General features: G+C 41.1%; 1 protein-coding gene and 1 non-coding gene across 2 annotated transcripts; both read right to left on the reverse strand.

Annotated features, from left to right (window-relative positions):
- Positions 1 to 5539: 5539 nt before the first annotated feature.
- Positions 5540 to 5610, reverse strand: TRNAG-GCC (transfer RNA glycine (anticodon GCC)). Its single transcript has one exon. It is a non-coding gene; the product is annotated as a tRNA-Gly (tRNA).
- A 7726-nt stretch (positions 5611 to 13336) lies between these two features.
- On the reverse strand, positions 13337 to 14156 carry LOC135701227 (skin secretory protein xP2-like). Its single transcript, XM_065222001.1, has 3 exons — positions 14148 to 14156; positions 13443 to 14094; positions 13337 to 13392 (listed from the first exon to the last, which is right to left on the reverse strand). The coding sequence occupies exons 1-3, from the start codon at positions 14154 to 14156 to the stop codon at positions 13337 to 13339; spliced, it is 717 nt and encodes a 238-aa protein (XP_065078073.1).
- Between the last annotated feature and the right edge of the window lie 1981 nt (positions 14157 to 16137).

Consider the following 16137-nt stretch of genomic DNA (forward strand, 5'->3'; position numbering starts at 1 on the left):
AAATTATAATTACGAATCATAACATTAACTACCCAGAAAAAGGAAAATCCTTTCTTTTCTCAGAAAATAAGCTCACGCTCTTTCAAAGCTAACGTGTTTTCGGTGTTCTCGTTGCTCCACGCACCGTTCATCTTCTTGGAGGAGGAGAAGCACAGCTTCATAATGAACGGGAGTTTTGTGCATTTGTGATCATCGCGCTGTAGTTGCACTTCATGATGACGTTCACCGCCAGGGCTACGCTCGGGAACTCGACCAATCCGGAGGAGGAACTTCCCGATTTCAGCGGAAACATTCGCACTTGCGACGGGTGGCAGCCTTTGGTGGTGAAAGCAGTCAGCAGCAGATCCTCGGACGGCATACGGGTGGGTTATTGAAGAAGTGGAGAATGCGATTTTTGCTGGCCTGGGAAGCGATTGTTCTTGGAGGCGCTGTAGACCTTGAAGCTGATCAAATTGTCCTGCAGGGTGTACGGGTTGGTGGACTCTGACAAGTAGTTCAGCTTGGAAAATTGGCTGGTCCGTTTCGGGTCAGCGGTGCGTCCTTCATCAGTCCGACGTGTGTTCTGGCCGGTGTTGGTTTCCAGTTTTCCGACGGATGATACTTGGGCGGTGAAAAATTCGGTGCAAATCCATTTCCTCCGCCGGCTCCCAGAAGGGTTGGTTGACTAATGATTGACGTTCGTTGTGCGGGGTCGGCCTTCCGCCAAAGATGGAAGGATCGTGTAGCAACGGAGCTCGTCCGTTGCAGGCATCCTTGGAGACGGATGCATCCAGTGTGTAGTCCCAACTGGCGTCCGTGATGTTTTTGAAAACATTGAAAAACAAAACAAAAATAAAAGCTGTTAAACCGGGTTGCCAAACAAGACATTATTCACAAGCAATCAAAAGTCAGTTCAATGACTTCTTGACACTGCCGGTACAACTGCGGCACACTGAGGTACACTGAGAAAAAAGTTGGCGCAAAACAAGTGTGTAGAGTGACCACCCCTTGAGTCGCCCACAACTATAGTTGTATCGTGAGGGTTTGCCATACCAAGGAGCTGTTTTACGGACTGGTGTAAATGTCGGGCTGACTGTTTGGTCGAATATAAATGCAGCACAGGAAGATCGATTGATGTTGTAAATCGACTTGAACAGCAATTTGTTCGAGGCTCTCAACGCCCACAAGATGCACAGCTTTACACTTCAGCTCGGATTTCGCGGCAATTAAGATGCCACCGCCACGTCGCAGTGCGCTGTTGCGAGAATTCCGGTCACAGCGGTAGATTGTGTAGTTGCTTGCGAGTTCAGAACTCGTAATGTCGGTATGAAGCCAGGTTTCAGTGAATACCACCATGTCGAAATCACAAGAAAGCAGCGAATGGAGTAGAGCGTTAGTGTTTGTCCTCAAACCTCGGACGTTTTGATAATATACGGTCCAATCTGTGCGAATGTTGGCAGGGTCACAAGACGCTAGGTTAGGCGAGGTGCTTGGTTCAGCTGACTCTAGGCGTTCCTCTATGGACCAGAATCTATGTGCAGTACCGGTTTCCAAAAATTCTGCGTTCTCCTTTCATCTGAGTGTGAATCCGATCGCTTGCCAAATGATGTATTTCTTGGCAAACTTTGAAAGTTTCTGCTTCCTTACTTCCGCCGGAACATCAAACTTGTGCTGGGCGGTGAAGAACAGTAGCCCCGAAAGCTGCCGGAAGTCCGCCTTGACGCAAGTCTCATCATCCATGATGAGACAATGAGGTTTCGTTAGCATCTGGGTGTACAGTTTCCGTGCCCGTGACTTTTCCACCGTATTTTACCGTTCGGCACTTTGTACGTATGCAGTCCCTCCCGGTCCTTGGCTCTCTGAACGAAAGACTTGTACAGATTCAACTTTTTGGCCACATCCCTGACCGAAGCATTGGGATTCCGCTTTAACGCTTTCACGACACGCTTGTGATCCTGATCACTAATAGAACATTCATTCCGACCGCATTTCTCCTTTCGTTCGATGCTCAGAGTTTCGTAGTAACGTTTAATCACATGAATCACCGTTGACTGCATGATTCCGAGTTGTTTTCCGATGTCCCGATGAAAAAGTTAAGGATTTTCCAGGTGCTTGCGCAAAATCCTGACGTTGCTTTTCGGGTGACGCCATTTGTTCCAACTTTCTTAAAACTGACAGCGATAAAAATACAGTGTAAACAATACACTCTAATCTACTTCTACCCAAATTTTCAAGAGAAAATACCCAATGGATAATTTTCTACAACGTTTTTTCCGTGATGAACTTTGATGTGGGATACGCTTTAGGCTAATTATGGTCTTGAAACTGACCATTGACTTTACTGGCCACTCTGGCACCACGGAGATGCCCTCTGGGGAACCAGTAGATAGGGATAATTACAGTTTTTCGCCAAAACAGGCCTTTCGATGGCTCTATCTTGATGGTTTTTCTTTCATGAATAGACTATGTGTAGTTTTGAAATGGATCATTCACCATAATTCCCCCTTCAGGAGAACCGAGATTTTCACCAAAACAAGCGTTCTGACAGCTCTTTTTTTTTCCTTTATTTAACGTCGGTCTCTGTTCCGCAATCTAGTGCCAATCACCGACGGACATCGATTGCTATCCATCGACGGCAATCGAATGTGCAGGAAGGCAGCTTCCACACCTGCGTAGAATATCGCACCCATTCAAACACACATGGGCCGGGACCAACGGCTTTACTTCCCCCTTCCGAAGGAAGACGTGGCCAGAGATTTTTATGCCTCAGAAAAATCCCACCGACCTCGGCTGGGATTGAACCCAGACCCATTGGGGTGTGATAAAGCAGTCACGCTTACCACTACACCACCGGCGCCGGCCTCTGACAGCTCTATCTTTATGGTTTTTCATGAATAGGCTATTGAGCAATTACACGCTGATGTCGAATCAGTCTGCCGCGTTCTTCTCCAGTTTGCATGAAACATTGCATAATTGTATGTTTTGGTCAATAGACTGATGCAAAATTTGAAATTTTCGCTCCACAGTGCTCAAACGGTTCCAAATTGGGCCCTGATTAGCCTCCCAAAACTTGAACTCTTTTAGTGAGAAACTGACTTGGCACAAACCATTTGAAGTTTATATGGAAATTACTATGGGAAAACAAAACTTTTTGTTTATTGTCTTCTAGCCTTTTTACATATTGTACTGTTAACAAATTCTATTGATATTCTTATAGGAATTTTTATCAGCTACAACTTTGCGGAAAATCGTTTTTCAGCCAAACGTCAAATGAAATAGTTATTAATTGATTAAGAGATTGATAATCTTATGGCAAGATTAAGCAACTGTATTGTGGGCAACACTGTATTCTTGAGTGTGACATAGTAGCCATGATTTTTGTCCTCTATTCTACGCGCCATAAACGCCAATGTTGCCTGCTGAACAGTTGATTGAGCATAATCATAAGACATCAGTGACTTGAATCCTTAATCATTTTTGTTCCTTACACCTGATCGAAAAGTGGTCTTCAACAAAGCTGTAGCTGAGAAAATTTTCAACAAGCTCAGTTATCATTTTCTAAAGTAGAGTAAACTAGTGAATTTTCAGATAGATATGAACCGAAATTATGGTTTCCCCATAGTAATTTCCATATAAACTTCAAATGGTTTGTGCCAAGTCAGTTTTTTACTAAATGAGTTCAAATTTTAGGAGGCTAATCAGGGCCCAATTTGGAACCGTTTGAGCACTGTGGAGTGAAAATTTCAAATTTTGCATCAGTCTAATGGTCAATCATTCACATTCAGGCTGAAATTCAGCCATTTTTATTCATGCACAATTCCTTTCAAAATGCCTTACCCGATTTTTTTCCACAAATCATTACTCGAAAACGTCACTTCCAATCGAAACAAAGTTGTAGGAAAAGATAAATCCTTATTATACTTAATATACACGATAGAAATATCAAGTATTTTTTTTTGTTAAAAATAATAACAAATTGTTTTAATTTTAAATAACAAACAATAGCCTTCTTCAATATTTTTTGAATGTTTTCCATTTGATGCTTATGAAAAAAATGCGATTTTCTGTGAAATTTTGTTGCGTTGGAATTAAATTGACCAATGCACGGAATGAACTCACGAAAAAAATGACGTTCGAGCAGTGCCGTGTTAAGTAAAAAGGAACACATGACGTAATGCTCGCGTAAGTTTAAAAAGGGTCTATCAACATTATAAACAACTTGTTAAGCCTTTTGCGCGTGAACCAAAGTAAGACCACGTAAACCAACAAAACCATCGGGTAGCGTAAATTCTCCCCTTTCCGATAGCAAAGAAAACAGACATCCAAGCTCAAACAAATTTTTCGAAAAATTATGTGTAATAGTACGTTCAGACTACAGAGTTATAACATGTTATAGCTCTATCTTGCTGGTGGTTTCTGTGTTGCAATTATTTGACAACCGTTATAACATGTTATAACTCTCCAGTCTGGACAGCGTTTAAAATACGTTAGAAACACTAGCGCCGCCATACGGAATGTTGTGACTCGAGTTGTCACTTTGTGCGATTAATCAGTAAACTGAACTAAAATTTGGGTTGACCTTGTTGACCGTGTATTCAAATGAACTGTCAAATCAGTTCAAAACAAACAAAACAAACCAATGGAAATCAATCGAGGTGTGTGGTCAATGTGGTAAGATTTGAACACTGCTTACCCTGCATCCGTTCTTCCAGGAATTCAAAAAGCCTCCGGGGAGAAGTGGTCGGAACATAACTTTTTCGTTGCAAGCGCTAGGACTCCACGTGAGAAGAAAATCTCCTGTAGTTCGAGCAATTCAGCATCCTTAGGAAAATTGTGGAAAGATTTTCGCTTGGTAACACCGTAAAACCTTGTTTATTTGCGCACCAATAAAACTCGCACTTGCGGCCCATGTTTTGATCGGTTTTAAACAAACCCTTGTTTTGCTCACAACAATTTTGACATTTATGTTAAGATGACGTCTGCCGGTCATCGACGATGGGTAGCGACACTAGCGCCACCACGATATTGCTAGTTTCAAATGTCTATTCAAAATAGCAGTCAAATTTCTTACACACCTTAGGAATTTGACTTGGATGTCTGTTCTCTGTGTCGATAGTGCTCTTGGTAAGCGTGGACATTCTTTGGTTCGCGTGAAAAGGGCCTAACAAGTTGTTTATAAAAGTTGATAGGCCCTTTTCTAAACTCAAGCGAACATTACGTGATCGCGCACGAGCAGAACTTCTGTACGTTGTGTGATTAATAGATGGTGAAAATAAAACACGGTCGTTTATCGGGCCATCCTGCCATGGCAAAGGCATGCGAACTATTGAATTTATTTATAATCTTACATTAGAACAGCAGGCGTGATAACACTACGCTAGCGGCACTTGTGTGTTGATATGAGTACTTGGGTAGGATAGTTACACACGTTTTGTACAAACATTACGTCATGTGTTAATTTTTAGTAAACACGACACCGCTCAAACGTCACTTTTTTCGTGAGTTCATTCCGTGCATTGGCCAATTCAACAGGAACGTACGTACAGATAAAAATATAACTTGCATCGGCCGGGAATCGAACCCGGGCCGCCCGCGTGGCAGGCGAGCATTCTACCACTGAACCACCGATGCTTCTGTTTTCCGGATCTAAAATTAACACGCATAGCTAACATTTTCAAATAAACCTGAATGTCATATTCACGAATCCCAACCATTACAGAAAGTACTGCTTGAAAATTACTTCTCTTCGGATTCAAACCGTTCCACTTTCAACTCTTCCTCTCACTCAAAAACCAGTAGCAAATCCTACAAATATGCGTGTGGTTTTGTCATTTGTCTTCCTGTCCCATTCCACCCTATACCCTACCGCACCTTAGTGCAGCAACCATTATCATCATCATCATCATCATCGTTTTCCTTCAGGCGCAGACTTGGTCCGCTACCAGAAGTGTAAAGTACAAAATTCGTTGCAGCTCCTGGATGCCGTCGTTTTCCTGTTGCACTGACTGCTACACAGACATAACAACAACGTCAACCGGATCGCTTTGCTGGAACGGGGTGGAAAATTTAATTCATGTGTCTTGTCTTATTTAGCCATCAACAACGGCAACCACAGCATCTAAAACACAATGGTGGTTCCCAAAAAAAAAAAAAACCGGGAATGGTTCACGAGAAAAACGGTTCCAGTGTGCCTCACGACGTTGGTCCACGATGAGTGCGCGGCGCGCGGTGTAATGCGAAACCATCGTCAACAAGGTGGCTGCTGCTGCTGATCCGGATAGGATGGATAGCACAGCCAGGAGACACGGGGATGAGGGATGTATCTCTTCCTTTGAAGTGCTTTATAATTCCACCGAATCCGATCCGGAGCACGTCGTCGTCGTCGTTGGCAGCGGAGGGCAGTAATTTATCCGAGGGCCGGTGACAACAACAATAACAATAACAGCAACAACCGCGACGACCATGAGGACAACGATATCTCTTTCGCGCCCTCTCGTCGCGCCGCCTGCAACCATGAAAGTGTGATAAATTTCGACACAAATAAAAATAATGATGCCTCTTTGGTGTGGGATGAGGGATTCTTCTTTTTACAGGTAGGATTTGGAAATGGTTTTATGATGGGACAGTCGGATATGATAAAAGCACCATTTATAATGTCTACTCTACAGTGATATTTTATTATAATGCAATATGGCATTATATTTTCTAATAATAAATCCTAAATCCATGAATGCTTATTTAAGCTTTTCGATTGATTGACTGTTAAGAATATCTTTAAATTTTGTCAATCTCTTATGAAGAGTTATTGAAATATTCAAATCAAAGCCATACCAACAATCAATACGAAACTAACGATTTCAAATTGGCTCACTACTTGACTACACTGAGATTATTAATCAAACGAATTTCATAGAAATATCGTATGATTTTTTGCGACAAGATTTTATGTTGAATTTCATACGACCGAACTATGAAGAACTGTCAGTTTTTTTTGTCAATCAGCCATCGTATGATTTTTCATGCATTTAACTATGAATCTCAATATAAACGAACGATAGCTATCATTGGATATTACGAACAATTTCATTTGTCATTTCGTATGAAACACATAAAGGATATGAATGAAAAATATAGTTTGAGTTGATTAATTACTTTATTAGTGATGGTGACGACTAGTACTTGAGTGATTTGCTTATTTTAACGGCTTTCTAAGTCTTAATCTCACTCTAACGACAACGATTTAATCTGCCCGACGTTTCGGCCATGGACCATGAACTAAAACCTATGACTGAAGCGTCGGGCAGATTAAATCGTAGTCTTTAGAGTGAGATTAAGACTGAGAAAGCCGTTAAACCATGCAATTATTTATTATATTTATTATATTATATATATTATATTGAGCCTCCGAGGCAGCTAGTGTTTTCTGTAACTGTGGTAGCTGTCGTCGACCCTGATGCTATTGGGAAAGGTGGAGCTGCAGCAATAGATACAGTTTTGCTAGCTGGAGTAGCAGCTTTAAACGGTTTTCCAGTTCGTCAATTTGTGGTAGCTGAGGATTGAAAATGAAACCGATTAGTTTTAATTTTTTTAGAAATTTTGTTGTTTGTTTTGCCCTACTTTTTCCAAGGACTTCAGTGTGTTTCTTTTCTGCAGCACTTTAGCGTAATTTTCTGTCAAGCCTGTTGCCTTGAACACAGCTGGAATAGAAGATTCCAGTTGAATTATTGAAGCTGTGGCAGGAAGAAAAGCTGATTTGGATATTGATGGTGGTTCCAATTCCTGTAAACAAAAATTGTAAAGTTAGGTTAGGTTTTCTTTATTAGGGAGGTTTTTAGCTCGGGGCTGGATCACTTTCGGTACTGTAAAAAATAACGAGCCAACTGAGAACTTTATACTTACGATTTTGCGAGTAGTTTTGTTTGTACTCGGGTCCGATTCCTGTTCAAAAAAATTTACTGTTGACTTAAATTATCAACGCAAAAACAAAAAATAAATCTGACACCTACCCGTCCGCAGCAGCTTGCTTAACTGTCTACAAATGTAAATAAAGTTGTAAACTACAATGAAACAATACGAATTTAATTTACTTACAGGTTTACGGAGCCTTACGCCACGTCTTGAAGCTGGATCCGGCATCTTGTGCTTTGTTGTTGTTTTGATTTGCACTGTTTAAATAAATTTCATACGATCATCGTATGATTATTTGCCGTAAGCTGAAACAAAATAATTCATACGATGCGTTTATGAAATTTTAATGTTTTTCGTATACCTTTTGTTGTATCAAATTATGAATACTATATATGGAGTATGAAAACATAAGACAATTATGAAATTGATTCAGGCTCGTATTTGCATACGTTCATACGATGTAGTTTATGAAATTTATCTGGATAATTATCTCAGTGTAGCCTATTGGGCCCAAGCAAATCGACTAACGTACCCCATTCTAGTATAAATTCCAGTACTACACTATGTTTGTTTTGATTCGCTTTGAAAGTTTGACAGATAAAATGAGGGGTTAGTGGATTTTCATAAGTTTCGAGGGGTGAATCGATTAGCTTGGGACCGAAGATAGTACCAGAGCTGAGCCAAAAAGTTGAGCTTGTTTCTTCGGGACCTTCTGGTCTTAGAGTTACCTCTATGGCCATACTTTACTTATGCCACGTTAAAGAAAAAAATTTAAAAGAAAATCTCGCCTCCTACTCCAAATCCTAGATTCCATCGGATTGAATATTGGGCGAGATTTTCTTTTAGTTCCGTTATAATTGCTTATATTTTGACAGATACGCGTATTCGTCCACTACTTGTGGACTTCCTCAGTGCCAAAGGGCTTTGGAGTTGGAGTCTAAGTCAAGGAGACGAAGTCAGAGTCGGAGAAAAATTCACCTCAGGCCGTCAAAGTCGGAGTTGGTGAAATTATGCCAACTCCGACTCCGACTTCTAGATACAAATAATGAAACTCTAAAATCTTCATTGTGTGTGCTATAAACCAAATTCAGGTTTAATTCAGGATATTTAAATTTCTTCATTAAGCGAATTTGAGATTTATACAACTGGTGGAGGATCGACTGTATCGTTGAATATTTTATTGAACGGCTACGCAGTCTTAGTTAAATTAAACGAGTTTTTATTTACCCGACGTTTCGACACGGGGATTGTGTCTTCTTCAGGGGGAACTGTAATTTTATGTATCAATATACTATGTTTTCCTTACATATTTATGTCAGGTGACTTACAATAGTATTTTCGTTTTTTGTCTTATGTTTAACTGTCTGGTCTCTAATGTGTTGGTAAAGGGTGTCCACGATGAAATTGCCACACTGCTGTAAATTGAGTATTTGTTTGTTACTTATTGTTTTTAGTAATTTAAAATGAATTTAAAACTCCTTACACGTCGGATACACTATGCTATGAACTTGTAGTACTGGCAAATGGCGCAAAATTGTTTTTGGCAACCCCCTAATTATGAAACCCATTTTGTTTGGTAGCCGAAATGCCCTATCTTAAAAACCTATCTCTCATTTGTGGTCGATTGCTCTCTTCTGGTTTTGTTGCGTTTAGCTGTATTCTTAATATTGTGCAATACTGCTGCGTATGTCGTACTAAGTCTGTCTATGTCTGTTCGTTTGTTTACTGTGTAGTTGGTGTTAGTGATATGGCACATTTCAAGGAATGGAAGTGTTGATGATTTGTAGCTATGGTCTATAATTTGTGTATTATCTAGATTGAATCTGTGGTTGGTTTCTATACAATGTTGGATCAGGGCGGTAGTGGTTTCTATGAGTGTTGGTGTGGCTGCTTCGGTAATGGTGTGGTTATCGTTCATCAGTTTTTCTAACTTGTTCACATTTGTTCTGTGTCCTGCTAGTCTTCTGCGTAAATTGTTTCTCGTCATTCCTATGTAGCTGCTATCACAATTATTGCACGGAATTTTATAAATTACATTGCTAATTTCCTCTTTACTTACAGGGTATTTAACTTTAGTGTGGAGATCGTTGATAGTGCGGTGCTGTTTTATTGCGACTATTATGTTTGGGTAGTCCTTGGACAGGATTTTCGTAATGCGTTGGGAAAGTGCTGGTACATACGGGATTGCTCTGTAAATTTTTCCTTCTCTTTCTATTGTAGGTTGGTCTGGCATCGTTTGGATGTTGATCTGTTGGTCTACGTCATTGATGGATTTCTTGGTCGAATGATGATCGGTTATCGTTGGTGCTGCTTGTTGGTGATCGATATTAATTGCATCGTTTGGGTGAAGCATTGGTACGGACTGTATGTGCGGGATGGAAATAGCTGGCACCATGGTCGGCTGAGTGGGTGGCTGCAATGATGGTTGGCTTCGCGTACATTCGGCTGGGTTAGATGTGGTTGGGTGCAGTGGGGGTGGGGTGAATGTATTATGGTGCGTTGGTTGGCTGGAATGGGTGTTGGACGGATGATCTTGATATTTGTTCTTATGTAGATTTAGTAATCGGTTGACTAGTTGTTTGGGGTAGTTGTTCCTTAGTAGATGTTGGTGGATTGTTTTTGCTATTTCTTCCCTGGGTTTGTTGCGTGTGAGCGAGTGAACTCGGTGGATAAAGTTGGTCGCCACATTTATTTTGTGTTTTGGCTGATGAAATGATTTGTAGTTCAGCATTCTGCCTGACGCAATCGGTTTAGCGTACCATTCGGTGGTTAGTGTTTGATCTGGATTCCGTATGACCATCATGTCAAGGAATGCCAGTCTTCGGTCGTCCTCGATTTCTATAGTGAACTGTATTCTTGGTTCTATTTTGTTGAATGCGTCTAGGACCTGCTGTTCGGTGTTCCGTGGGATAGCCATGAAGATATCGTCCACGTATTTCCAAAATATGGTAGTCCCAAACGGTAGGGAACTCAGCTGTATTGATGACCGAGTCTAGCACGATGTCCGCTACGATTGGCGATAGCGGGCTACCCATGGCCGTCCCAAATGTCTGTTTGTAGTACTGACCATCAAAACAGAAATAGCTGGCCTCCATACAGTATTCCACAATCTCTAGGAAAAGATCCAGATTGATTTGTGTGTTAATTTCATTCCACCGTTGAATGATGTTCCTGATGACCAAGTGTCGTGGTACGTTCGTAAACAACGACGTTACATCCAGTGATATCATAATGTAGCCTTCTGGGAGTTTGATGCTATTGACTTCGTTACAGAAATTGAACGAGTTGGTTGTGCTGTACGGACTGTGGAGCGAGCTCTGGAGAATGTTGGCGATATACTTTGCTAGCTTGTATGTAGGTGTGGTTATGTTGGGAATGACTGGGCGGAGAGGTAGGTTTTGCTTATGGGCTTTTGGTTGGCCGTAAATCCTGGGACATGTTGCGTTATTCGTGGTTAGTTCGTTGGCTGTTCTATAGTCGATGAGTTTCAAATCTTTGAGTCTCTTGACTATGTTGTTGTTCCCCTTTTGATACCTGGACGTAGGGTCAGCCCGTACTTTTTCGTATGTTGTAGTATCATTCACCAATATTCGCATTTTCATATCGTAGTCGTCCCTCATCATGATAACGGTCCTGTTGCCTTTGTCTGCAGATAATACAGCTATCTCGGGATGTGAGCGTAGGTATCTTTTTGTTGTGTTTGTCGCCGTTTCACAGAATTTAGTTGTGCTGTCATGGGTCTCCACCATCGAATGGAATCCATGAATGAAGTTTTGCGTTACATTCACGATTTTGCATCGATTTCTGTCCTGCACTTTTTTGTCTTCGTTAGTGAACAAAATGCGTTCTGTGTCTGCGAGTAGGTGGTAAAATGGGATTTGCGATAGCGAAGTGGTTGGTAGCGCGAATTTCGGACCGAGACTGATGAGCTGTAGGATGTTCGCTGGTATCTCCAAATCGGTTGCATTGAGGATTGCGCGATCGTTGTACGAGGGTTCACTTGCGTCGCTTTTGTTTAATACCTGTACGATGTTAGTGAGTTTTTTCGACGTATGCTTATCCTTCCTGCTTAACCAACTACTGTGTGCCGCTCGCTGCGTGGCCACAAACTCTACGATCACGCTCTCGCTGGTCAGAGATCGAATTTTGCACACCATCTCATTCAATTCCTTGGAGGTCCGTCTTATCTTGAAAAAGGTTTGCTTGATTTCCAGGTTCAAAATAGATCTGTTGAATCTTTTGATGGTTTTATCGATCTTGTTGATGTAGGGCCCATTTTCTGCTAGAAGCTCGTGTACGCATTTGAACGAGTTCACGATGTGTGCGGGAAATATACCTTGTCGTCTACACTTTATGAGAAATGATTTGCGATTTTCTAAACTTGCCAGTTTTTTATTGCTGGACGCATACGTTTTCATTGCGTCTACTGTGTTGTGTCCGTAGTTTTCGTCTATGTACCGGAAGAATGAATGCTGTAATGCTGCCATTGTGAATAGAACTGGTGGAGGATCGACTGTATCGTTGAATATTTTATTGAACGGCTACGCAGTCTTTGTTAAATTAAACGAGTTTTTATTTACCCGACAATTTTGCGCCATTTGCCAGTACTACAAGTTCATAGCATAGTGTATCCGACGTGTAAGGAGTTTTAAATTCATTTTAAATTACTAAAAACAATAAGTAACAAACAAATACTCAATTTACAGCATGTACCAACACATTAGAGACCAGACAGTTAAAGTTAGACAAAACATAAGACAAAAAATGAAAAAACTATTGTAAGTCACCATAACATAAATATGTAAGGAAAACATAGTATATTGATACATAAAATTACAGTTCCCCCTGAAGAAGACACAATCCCCGTGTCGAAACGTCGGGTAAATAAAAACTCGTTTAATTTAACAAAGACTGCGTAGCCGTTCAATAAAATAAAGAGATTTATACATTGCCTTGATCATGTTAACCAATGGTTTAAGATCAATTTTCATTGCTAGTGCTTCGCTATGCCTCCACTGGTGCTCCTAAGTGCTACTTTGAAACTGAATACTTACTTGGTGAGTGAATAATATCGAGCAAAAGTATAAATTTTTATTTTTTTGTCATGAGTAAGATTTTTTGAGTCCAAGATGATGGAATTGCCAAAATTTAATAAATAAATTAGAGTGAATTTAGAGAGTAACTTAACATAAATTGCAAAGCGAATCTTAAACCTTATTTTTCCAGTTTTGGGATCCTACAATTTTGTATTAGTTCGATAATTTTGAAAAAAAAAAATCCAATGTCAACGAATACTGAAGAAATATTAACTAGAAGAAACATTGGTATAGGACATAATCATGAAGCAAAATTGTGCTGAGAATAAAGTGTATCAAGTTGGACATTATGATCAATCACAGAGTTTTTTTTACAAGACCAAAATTTTCAAAGTATTTTAAGCCACGAAGTCTTAGTTGTTCTGCAAGTCACAGTTCTCAAAAAAGTCCCAGGATTGATTATTGGGCACTTAAAAATTGACAAAAATCGTAGAGCAAGGGAGTTTTGATTGGATTGACAAAAATCGTAGGGAGCCGGAGCCGGAGCCGGAGCCGGAGCCGGAGCCGGAGCCGGAGCCGGAGCCGGAGCCGGAGCCGGAGCCGGAGCCGGAGCCGGAGCCGGAGCCGGAGCCGGAGCCGGAGCCGGAGCCGGAGCCGGAGCCGGAGCCGGAGCCGGAGCCGGAGCCGGAGCCGGAGCCGGAGCCGGAGCCGGAGCCGGAGCCGGAGCCGGAGCCGGAGCCGGAGCCGGAGCCGGAGCCGGAGCCGGAGCCGGAGCCGGAGCCGGAGCCGGAGCCGGAGCCGGAGCCGGAGCCGGAGCCGGAGCCGGAGCCGGAGCCGGAGCCGGAGCCGGAGCCGGAGCCGGAGCCGGAGCCGGAGCCGGAGCCGGAGCCGGAGCCGGAGCCGGAGCCGGAGCCGGAGCCGGAGCCGGAGCCGGAGCCGGAGCCGGAGCCGGAGCCGGAGCCGGAGCCGGAGCCGGAGCCGGAGCCGGAGCCAGAGCCGGAGTCGGAGCCGGAGTCGGAGCCGGAGTCGGAGCCGGAGTCGGAGCCGGAGTTGTAGTCAAAGTTGAACTCAAAGTCGAAGTCGGAGTTGGAGTCGAAGTCTTAGTCGGAGTCGGAGTTGGAGTCGAAGTCTTAGTCGGAGTCGGAGTTGGAGTTGAAGTCGAAGTCACAGCCTAAGTCGAAGTCAGAGTCGGAGCCGGAGTCGAAGTCACAGTCAAACTGTTACCGTGGGCATTGTAGGCCTCCCAGGTACCTAGTTCAATTTTCAGTTAGCTTTTTCCTTCTATCCCTGAATAGATAGTGCGAATAAGGGTGTCTATGTGATGTTTTTGCTGTATTTGTTGTGGATATTTGTACATCCTTTTCCTCAAACTTATTGGGGGACGCCTTGTCTTGAGGCAAAATTATCATTTTTAAAGTACTGACCTTCAGAACATAAAGGGAACCATACGCAGCATTAAATTTGATCGAAATTGTTTGAATAAAGGGTGTCCCACATCAAATTACATCACGGAAAAAATGCTGTAGAAAATTACCCATTGGGTATTTTCTCTTCAAAACTTGGGTAGACGTAGCTTAGAGTGTATTGTTTACAATGTATTTTTATCGCTGTCAGTTTTTCGAAAATTGGAAAAAATTGCTTCACCCGAAAAGCAACGTCGCGAATTGATATGGCGCAAGCACCTGGAAAATCCTTAACTCTCTCATCGGGACATCGGGAAACAACTCGGAATCGTGTAGTCAATGCACAGTGCACAGTAGTCCAGAGCGGAAAAATACATGGAAATTGGATTTTCCGCAAAATCTACTGGTTGTAGCGTTTTGATGTCGTTGTTGGGTGATTCAGTTTTAGGGTGACTTCAACAATCTTACTCTTCAGGGAAATTTTTGGAATCTTTTTTTACTTCTTCAAAGTTGTAGAGGATGCAAAACCAAGCAACTTTGTCCAAGACGTCAAATTTTTATCTCATCATCTACGCATTCTACGAACTGAACCAACTAGAAGGTTAGGGTGATTAATGAAAAAACAGTTTGTTTTACCATAACCTTTTTTGCTATGTATTTAGAGAAAACTATTCTTGAGAACACTTTTAGAACTTGAAAACACACACATTTTGATCACATAATTAACCACTGAATCAAAGCAAGTGTTTTTCAAACTAATATAACTTTAAAACGCACTAGCCAATTGCAAATCTATTGAAAGTAATGGAAAGGAAATTTGGTTTTATATTTGCTGAAAAAAATGGCAGAGGTATCATTTTTTCAACTCGAGATATTTGAATTAAGGAAAAAAGCCATAGAACGTGAATAAAAGTGGCAATCACCGGTCATTCCTCCTAAAAACTGCTAAAAGCTATTGTCAAATAATAGTGACAACTAATCTAAGCTGTTTGCTCACAAAAAATGTTTGGACAACTCGTTCTGAGCTGAAATTTTGGATACAAACAAAATAAAGGGAATTAGTTGCTGGGATTGAGCAATTATTTAATGTTTTTTTTTTTTAATAACGATCAAGGTTATCAATAAAATGAACTTAAACATTTTTTTTCTTTGATATTCCATGAAACGGTTGATGAAATATAACTATTTTCAGATATAGGTAGTAATCATTTGAGGTAGTAATGTTGTTTTTAGTGTTCATTAAAAAAACAACAGTAGCACAATTATACGGGAAGTCGTGACCCTATAGTTTGGTAATAAGCAGATCAACAGAGAATACTAAAGAAGACCAATTATTTGGTATGCATTGGGCAGCATTTTAAGTATACTTTCAAATGTAATCAATCATTTTTGGATCATAACCTTGAATATCTCAAGAAATATTGAAGATAGGGACTTGCTTCCCGAGACAAAAAAACAAATGTTAGTGTAGAGCATACTAATGTCAAAAAATTACTTCCTGAAAAGTAATTAGCAAAAATTGATTTTCTGAAGGCTCATACCAAAATGATATATCTCTGTAAACATAAGAGATAGAGGGTTGACGTCTTGAGTTCTAAAACTTTGCTCAAAACACTATTTTGCTATCTCGACAAACAAAAAAAGTAAATTTTTCATCTCCCTGCTAGGTGGATTAAACATGATATGGCTAAGCACAAAAGAAGGGGATTTTTAAGTGCACAAACTTCTCCGAAGACACTATATGGTTTAAATGGACCGTTTTTGCATAAACTAAAAAACGAACGTTTTGGCACTTTTAGACCACTGATAAA

The sequence above is a fragment of the Ochlerotatus camptorhynchus genome, unplaced genomic scaffold (assembly GCF_037179485.1).
Source record: "Ochlerotatus camptorhynchus isolate MF236.1 unplaced genomic scaffold, CSIRO-AGI_Acam_v1.1 ptg000151l, whole genome shotgun sequence".
Classification (NCBI taxonomy): Eukaryota; Metazoa; Arthropoda; class Insecta; order Diptera; family Culicidae; genus Ochlerotatus; species Ochlerotatus camptorhynchus.

Coding starts and splice junctions, on each gene's coding strand:
- LOC135701227 (XM_065222001.1), bottom strand. Junction 13,393..13,442: donor TCCGGCTCCCTACGATTTTT/GTCAATCCAATC, acceptor TCAATTTTTAAG/TGCCCAATAATCAATCCTGG.